Here is an 8,252-nt window from a genome sequence, read left to right as displayed (position 1 = left end):
GGGGGCCGGGACAGGGGGGAAGAGGTGGGGTTGTGCCCCACACGCAGGGAGGCAGGGTGTGCCGGAGGGCCCCTCACCCCGCGCTTCTCTTCCTCCAGCTCCGTGGCATCACATCGAGAACCTGGACCTCTTCTTCTCTCGCATATCCTTTCGCAGGGCGGGGCTCGGGCGGATGCACCCCACCGCCTCCTGGGCTCTCAGTGCTGGTGGGAGCACTGGGTTTGGTGTAATTCGGAGCTGGGGCAGCGTCTGCCCCTTGCCAGAGGACACCACACGGCTCCAGAGGGGCTGGGGGATGGCAGAACACCCATGCCTGTGGGGTGCTGTCACCTGACGCTGAGGGGACAGACAGGTTCTTTTAAGGATCCTTGGCAGAGTGATGACATCACTGAGTTGTAGTTACAATTAAAGCTTTATTTCCTTAACAGGATTAGCATAGATAGAATTTATCATCAGAATAGCACAGGACTTCTGTAAGCAGAATCAGTGTAGTACAGTTTTATAAGTAACGTAGTACAAAACTTTATAGCACTGCTTAGCTTATGGTTTCTAATCACCTGGACTTTCTGCAGATTGGGTCAGATCTTAATACATGATTCGCTGTATCAGTATAACAATCATAATCTAGACTCGAAAATCATATAAAAGCATATGAGTCACTCACTCAATCTTTGGAGGAAGCAGGTGACGGTGGAGGTGTCCCTGGCCACCGGGGAGTCCCAGGTCTCACTGTCCAGCAGCAGGTCCAGTCCAAGTTCCCACTTAGGACTTGTAACTCCTTGATTTTGTGGACAGTGCTCCGTGTGCTGTTACACTTCCCTGTTCTATGTCGGTGTCATCACCACCACCATGTTGGCCGGGTGCCTGGGACCTTCAAGGCCGGCAAGGAAGGGAGTAATCGGCCTGGTGCCCAGGATTCTTAAGGCCGGTAGGGAGGGGAAGAAGTTTGTCTACTTGGTTCACAGGACCTTCAGGGCCTGATAATGAGGGAAAGGGAACTAATATATGACCTCCTGGGTCACAGAGAATGGCTGCTTGCCTTATAAAATGGTGTTAGTTATGCTAACCACATTACCAGGGGTTGGGAGCAGGAGGTACCGGTCACATATGGTGGGGGTACTAAATGCATTTTTGCCTGTCTCTGTGTTGTCCTGCCCTGCCCTGCCCACCCTTGTGCAGCCTGAGGGAACGCTGAGTTTCTGCTCTGTATTGGAACAGACCCCCCTCTGGGTGTTGGTGGGGGAAGAAAGGTGCTTGGATGGAGCCAAGTCGTCTTATCCCAGCTGTGCTTTACCTGGGCAGAGTATGTTTCCCTGCAGTGGAGAACCAGCTTTCTGATGAGTAGGGATGTGAGGGGGTTTCTGTTGGTGGTGGAGGGAGACTTGGCTGGGGAGCTGAAGATGCCAGTGGGACAGAAGCCTCTCCATCCTTTGTCAGAGGGAAGGAGTCTCCAGACTGTTCTCCTTGACTGTAGCTTTCACGTCTATAACCTGCATCAGAAGAATGGCTTCACCCGCATGCTCATTGGAGAGATCTTTGAGCTCATGTAAGTGCAGGTTCCCCCTCTGTTGTGGCTGTGACAGCTGCGGGGGAACAGCCACAGTAATCTGCCAAGCTCCCGCAGCTGGGTGGGCGGGAGGGTTCCCTTTACAGTTGTCCTGTCTCCCCTTCGTTAGGGTTTTCCGTGACCCAAACCTGCATTCCACTTCGAGGAACTGGTGCCCTTGAGCTTTCCTGCCACCATGGCTGTGGGAATGCACTTTCATGACGCATGACCCTGCCTGCTTCATGTTTTGGGGGGCAGAAGGGCAATTCCCTCACGCCTGCTCCCTTTTTTAACAGGCAGTTCATCTTCGTGGTGGCGTTCACCACCTTTCTTATTAGCTGCGTTGATTACGACATCCTTTTTGCCAACAAAGCGGTAAATCACAGCCAGCATCCCAGTGAGCCCATTAAGGTGACTCTGCCAGATGCCTTCCTGCCTCCAAATGTCTGCAGTGCAAGGTAGGGGCAGCGGAGGGCATGTTAGCCACTGCTCTTGCTTTCTCAGGTACTCAGTGCGTCTGCCTGGGCCTGTCTCCCACTACTTGTCTCTTCTTGCTTGCAGAATCCAGGCAAACAGCTTCCTCATCTGCATCCTGGTGATAGCTGGGGTTTTCTGGATCCACCGACTCGTCAAATTTATCTACAACATTTGCTGCTACTGGGAGATTCACTCTTTCTACATCAATGCCCTCAAAATCCCCATGGTAAGTAGCTGGGCCAAGGGCCGTGTGCAGGGCCGCTAAGGGACCTGGGAGGCATTTGCTGAGTGGCGAGAAACAGCTCGCCTTCACTCCTCTCCGGAGCCATCTTCTCTGGGAGACCTGTACCGAGCGCTCTTCCCTCTGCTTTATAATCGCATGGGTCTCCTTTCAGCCTCTTCTCCAGCAGCCAACTTACTGCGTGTTAACCCCTCTCTGCCCAGCCTGTCTTTCTGCCTGCTGGCACACACCTCTGCCATCTGCCACCCAATATGTTTATTCTTCGGTGATGGCCTTTTCTGTGATGCCTTTCAACAGAGAAGGCATAAGTGAGGATATCCTCGTACCTCACTGGGTTGTGGACAACATCATCTTTCTTGTTTACTGGGGGGGAAACTGAGGCATGGAGCTGCCTAGTTGGTGAAGGCCTCACTGGAGATCAGTGTGTCAAAGATGGGGTTTGAGGCTCACACATATATCCTAGTTCAGAGTGCTTGCTCTGATGGACAACATTAAAGGATGTGTGCGCATCCTTTGAGGAGAGACTGTCTTGGGAAAGGTAGGGTGAGCCAAGAAGCTTGGTTTGTCCCCAGCTTTTCTACAGACTCCCTCTGGGACGCTGCTTAAGTCCCTTCCGCTGTTCGTGTCTCCCTGCTGACTCCAAATGGCAACTCTGGGAGGACCCATGGGAGCCTGGAGCTGTGTTTGTGCCTCCAAGGCAGCTGGCGTGTGAGCGGCTGGGAAACAGTCATCTGCACTAATTTAGGGATAAAGGGCACCGGGGCAAGTTACGGGATTTGCTCGCTGCAGGCTGAAGCGGTGCGAGGAGGTGCCTCTTGCCCTGGAGGTTGCATGTGCCTCGTCAGCACCCCGAGGCGTGTGCTGGGACCTGCTGTTTGAGTGGGCTCAGCCCAGCCTCTGTCCCTGGACGCATCCTGCCCCTAACCTTGCTGCTTGCCCCCTTCCAGTCCACCCTGCCGTACTACACCTGGCAGGAGGTGCAGGCCCGCATCGTGCAGATCCAGAAGGAGCACCAGATCTGCATCCACAAGAAGGAGCTGACAGAGCTGGACATCTACCACCGCATCCTCCGCTTCAAGAACTACATGGTGGCCATGGTGAACAAGTCGCTGCTGCCCATCCGATTCCGCCTGCCCCTGCTGGGAGACACTGTCTTCTACACACGTGGGCTCAAGTACAACTTCGAGCTCATCTTCTTCTGGGGGCCCGGCTCCCTCTTTGAGAATGAGTGGAGCCTGAAGGCCGAGTACAAGCGGGCCGGGAACCGCCTGGAACTGGCTGAGAAGCTCAGCACTCGTATCCTCTGGATTGGCATTGCTAACTTCCTCCTCTGCCCCCTCATCCTCATCTGGCAGATCCTCTACGCTTTCTTCAGCTACACGGAAATCCTGAAGCGGGAGCCAGGCAGCCTGGGTGCCCGCTGCTGGTCTCTCTACGGCCGCTGTTACCTCCGTCACTTCAATGAGCTGGACCATGAACTGCACTCACGCCTCAGCAAGGGGTACAAGCCAGCTTCCAAGTACATGAATTGCTTTATCTCCCCGCTCCTCACCATCGTGGCCAAGAATGTGGCCTTCTTTGCTGGCTCCATCCTGGCTGTGCTCATTGCTCTCACCATCTACGATGAGGACGTGCTGGCGGTTGAGCATGTTCTGACCACAGTCACCCTGCTCGGGGTGGGCATCACAGTGTGCAGGTGAGGTGGGTCTGTGCTGCCCCTGTGCTGCCCCTGTGCTCCTGGCAGCGCTGTGGGGAGCAGCAGGGCTGACAGCCATCCATGCAAACATGCTCTTTGGTTGCAAGTGGATGTGAATCTGCCTGAGTGAAGGGCATGGCTGGGAAGAGTCAGGGGCAGGCAGGAGAAGAGGGTAGTGGTGATCTTGGGTGCAGTGGTTATATGATATGATATAGCTTCAGCAACACCCCAGGGCTGGGCTGGCAGGAAGGTTTGGGTTGGGTGTGAAGGCTACAGGTGGAGCTGTGATACGGGCTGGTCACCCTGCCCTCCCAGGATGAAATCTCCCAGGAACTGAGGTGTGATGCTGTGATGTTTCCCTGTCCTGTCCTACAGGTCTTTCATCCCCGACCAGCACCTGGTGTTTTGCCCAGAGCAGCTGCTGCGAGTCATCCTGGCGCACATCCACTACATGCCTGACCACTGGCAGGGCAATGCCCACCGCTACGAGACCAGGGACGAGTTTGCCCAGCTCTTCCAGTACAAAGCGGTGAGCTTGGTTTGCAAGGGGCTGGCATGGGGACTCGCCCCCATCCCTGCAGGAGGGAGAAGCTGCCAGAGAGCTGAGCAGCTCCTGGGCTGGCAGAGGAACAAGGCAGCTTTCACAGAGACACCCTGCCGCAGAAGATGGGCTGGAGGTGGGGGCTGGCTTTGGGATTGTGGGGTTTTTGACATCCTCAAGCTTCTGCCGAGCCCATCGTCTCTGTGCTCAGGTCTTCATCCTGGAGGAGCTCCTGAGTCCCATCATTACCCCCCTGATCCTTATCGTCTGCCTGCGGCCCAAGTCCTTGGACATCGTTGACTTCTTCCGCAACTTCACCGTGGAGGTGGTGGGTGTGGGCGACACCTGCTCCTTTGCCCAGATGGACGTGCGCCAGCATGGCCACCCGGCGGTAGGTCCCGTGGGTGGTGGGAGAGCAGCCTGAGCTCTCCACCAGCATGTCTGGTCCTTTAGACCCATGAGAGGCTGTAACTTGCCGCTCCTGGCAGCCCACAGCCCAGCCCAGCCACCTGCCTCTCTGCTGGGCGTCTGCCAACACAGGCCACCAGAAGGCTCTTGTGGCCCAGCTGTGATTATTAACCTGATTTTTTGTGAACCAGGCTTTGTCATTTATTTGATGTCCTTGCCTGTCTTCACAACCAAGAGTCCTGTGTCCTCAGGAGAGAAGAATGGGGATATTTGGACATTTAGAAAACATGACAACACAGAACTGACTTAAAAGAGGCTGGGCTTCTTTTTCTTCTGCCGGAGAGAGGCAGCCTCGGGGAGGTGGGAAGCATCTAAAATCTAGTGTGGAGGAAAAGGGGATCCATCCGTTTCCTATGCCTGGGAATTTAGGTTACTTGTCAGGAAAGACTCCCTAGTGACAGCGCCATGAACTAGGGAGGGGGTGGACTCACTATAGCAGGAAGCTTTTAAGAACAGTCATTTGTTGGCTGTAGTCGCTCCTGCTGTGAGCTGGAGAGAGCAAGATGAGGCTTTCAGCTCTGTATTTTGTGACTAGTCCCCGTTTCTCTGGTTCCTTTGCAGCGATGCATGTTCTGGGGTGGAGGTGGAAGACACTGTGCTTGCTGCTTCTTCCCCAGGCTGCAAGTGTGGGGCTTTTGGTGTTGTGCCTGCTACATGTGGAGCTGTGGCCCAGCTTATGCTGGGTGTTGCGTGCTTTGCCCAGACTGATTGCAGGATTCCCAGGCCTGGCGGGGGTGTAAAGTAGATCCTGCCCCTCATTACCTGTCTGTGCTCCGCAGTGGATGGCAGCAGGAAAGACGGAGGCCTCCATTTACCAGCAGGCCGAGGACGGCAAGACGGAGCTGTCCCTCATGCACTTTGCCATCACCAACCCCAAGTGGCAGCCGCCTCGCGAGAGCACGGCCTTCATCGGCTTCCTGAAGGAGCGGGTGCACCGGGACAGCAGCGTGGCGCTGGCTCAGCAGGCTGTGCTCCCCGAAAATGCCCTCTTCAGCTCCATCCAGTCCCTGCAGTCGGAATCAGAGGTGCCCAGGCTGGGGGGGTGCGGGGTGTTCTTGGGGTGCTTGCTGGGTGCTGGCAAACTGATAATCAGGCCCTCTGGGCAATTTTGCCCTCGCCTGGGCTGTATCTGGGGATGCAAATGTGATAGATCAGCACTAGTTGGGACTGCTGCTGGGTTTCTAGAGAAGGCAGAAGGCTGTCCTGGGGCCCTGTGAGGTGGGAGAGGAGCTGAGAGAGCTGGGATGCCTCAGTTCTATGTTGCTGATGGGGATCAGGCCTCCAAGCCTGCATGGGACAGTGATTCTCTCCCTTTCAACTCTGCAGCCTCACAGCCTGATTGCCAATGTGATAGCAGGCTCCTCGGCACTGGGCTTCCACATGGGCCGGGAGGGACAGGCCTCCCGCCATCTCTCCGAAGTGGCCTCGGCCCTGCGTTCCTTCTCCCCGCTCCAGTCTGCCCAGCAGCCTCCCAGCGGCTTCCAGGCGGCAGGAAGGGATGGAGAGGGAGCCCAGCCTCGCGGTGCCAGTGCCATGACAGCCTCTGGGTAAGCTGCAGACTGGAGAGGGGTGGCCGGACACCTTGCAAATTCCTTAAACCCTTGTCCGATTGCCATCCTATCGTCCTCGGTGCACGGTGGCATTTGTCTCTGCAGCCTGGGACAGCAAGGAGCATGTTCATAAGCAGAGTTAGGCCCAGGTGCTTAGGCTGGCCCCAAAGGACAGCGTTGGGGTTCTGGTGTTCTCCTGTAGGTACCACAGTGGTGAGAAACCCCTGGTAGGGAAGAGGCAGTGCCGTAGCAGGACTGGTCACCTTGTGCATCTGGAGAGATGCTACAGAGGGCCTGTTCCTACCCAGCCCAGGAGCGGATGTCTGCAAGCCGGACGTTAGAGCGGAGAGGGGCTGGGCGGTGTGGGGGACACCTGGGCAGCAAACACCACTTGTGTGTCCCATGGCAGTGCCGATGCGAGGACCGTGAGCTCGGGGAGCAGCGCCTGGGAGGGTCAGCTACAGAGCATGATCCTGTCGGAGTACGCCTCCACCGAGATGAGTCTCCATGCGCTCTACATGCACGAGGTGAGCAGCCTGGAGCTGGGCTGGCCAGAGGGGTGCGGGGCAGGACTCGGGTGCCCTGTCTGGAGTGACTGGGATGCCGGTGTGAGTGAGACCAGTGTGTGTGCGGCGCTGGGGAGAGGGTGTGTTCAGGTGTCTCCCACACAGCTGACTCACTCGTGTTTTGGCCTGCAGTTGCACAAGCAGCACGCCCAGCTGGAGCCTGAGCGACACACTTGGCACCGGCGAGAGAGCGACGAGAGCGGGGAGAGCGCCCATGAGGAGCTGGACGCTCAGCGGGGTGCCCCCATCCCCATCCCTCGCTCTGCCAGCTACCCCTTCTCCTCGCCGCGGCAGCCTGCCGAGGAGACGGCCACGCTGCAGACTGGCTTCCAGCGGCGATATGGTGGCATCACAGGGATGGGAGGGGGCAGAGATCTGAGCTCCAGGTCAAAGCCCCTTAACTGATCCCCTGTATGGACTGGCAGGAGCAGCCTGCCTGCCCCTGATGACTGACAGTCCCCCAGGTAGCTAGTCTTCCTCCTTGCCTCTCCTGCAGACCCGGGCACAGTACACAGAGCCCCATCACACTTCTCCCGCCTCCCTTTAGGAGGCTGGGCTGAGGACGGGCAGTCAGCAAGACACCCAGAGCCTGTGCCAGAGGAGAGCTCAGAGGATGAGCTTCCACCGCAGATCCACAAGGTAGGGGTGAAGGCTGTAGCTGAGAGGGGTAAGGTGTACTTGGGATGCCAGGTCGGGGTGCTGGCAGCTGGTCCCGATAGGTGCCACATCCCCTCTCTGTCTTGCAGGTATAGCCTTGTAGACTGGGGATCTCGTGGGGGTTGCAGACTGGGAGCCGCCTGGGCAGCAGGATGTGGCATCAGCCTGATTCTTCTCCCGTCCCGAGTGGACAGGATAGTCCCGGGCTCCATTTTGTTGCCATCAATTGCCGAAGAGACAAAACTGCCAGGCTGGCGGCTTTGCGGTGGCACTTTGTGTCCAGCCGTGTGTCAAGTCAACGCCACTCTGACTCATGGGGTGAATGCGTGTGTGAGTACATACATGTGTCTGTGTTCACATCTGTGTCGTCCGTGTCGGAGGATCGCTGCAGAGCCTGCGAAAGCTGATGTGACAGGACTAGCAGTGGGGAGCTGTGGACTGGTTTGCAGGTGGCAGCAGCAGCTGCTCTTCAAAAGGACGCGCGGTGGCACCCGCTCCACATGCTCGGCC

The 8,252-nt window shown here is 57.0% G+C and overlaps 1 protein-coding gene across 1 annotated transcript; it reads left to right on the top strand.

Moving 5' to 3' along the window:
- Positions 1 to 104: 104 nt before the first annotated feature.
- On the top strand, positions 105 to 7,837 carry ATG9A (autophagy related 9A). Its single transcript, XM_009575709.1, has 13 exons — positions 105 to 142; positions 1,482 to 1,546; positions 1,843 to 2,004; positions 2,108 to 2,249; positions 3,212 to 3,960; positions 4,336 to 4,489; positions 4,713 to 4,892; positions 5,749 to 5,994; positions 6,296 to 6,516; positions 6,929 to 7,046; positions 7,218 to 7,442; positions 7,584 to 7,724; positions 7,832 to 7,837. The coding sequence occupies exons 2-13, from the start codon at positions 1,518 to 1,520 to the stop codon at positions 7,835 to 7,837; spliced, it is 2,373 nt and encodes a 790-aa protein (XP_009574004.1). The 5' UTR covers positions 105 to 142; positions 1,482 to 1,517.
- The last annotated feature ends 415 nt before the right edge of the window (positions 7,838 to 8,252 follow it).

This window comes from Fulmarus glacialis, unplaced genomic scaffold (assembly GCF_000690835.1).
Source record: "Fulmarus glacialis isolate BGI_N327 unplaced genomic scaffold, ASM69083v1 scaffold20194, whole genome shotgun sequence".
Lineage (NCBI taxonomy): Eukaryota > Metazoa > Chordata > Aves > Procellariiformes > Procellariidae > Fulmarus > Fulmarus glacialis.
This window is presented reverse-complemented; position numbering and strand designations above follow the sequence as displayed.

What these genes read in the sequence shown, in the direction of transcription:
- ATG9A (XM_009575709.1), top strand. Translation starts at nt 1,518, where the DNA reads ATGCTCATTGGAGAGATCTTTGAGCTCAT. An exon ending in GCCAGCATGGCCACCCGGCG is followed by an intron (nt 4,893 to 5,748) that starts GTAGGTCCCGTG and finishes TGTGCTCCGCAG; the next exon opens with TGGATGGCAGCAGGAAAGAC. An exon ending in ATGCGCTCTACATGCACGAG is followed by an intron (nt 7,047 to 7,217) that starts GTGAGCAGCCTG and finishes TTTGGCCTGCAG; the next exon opens with TTGCACAAGCAGCACGCCCA.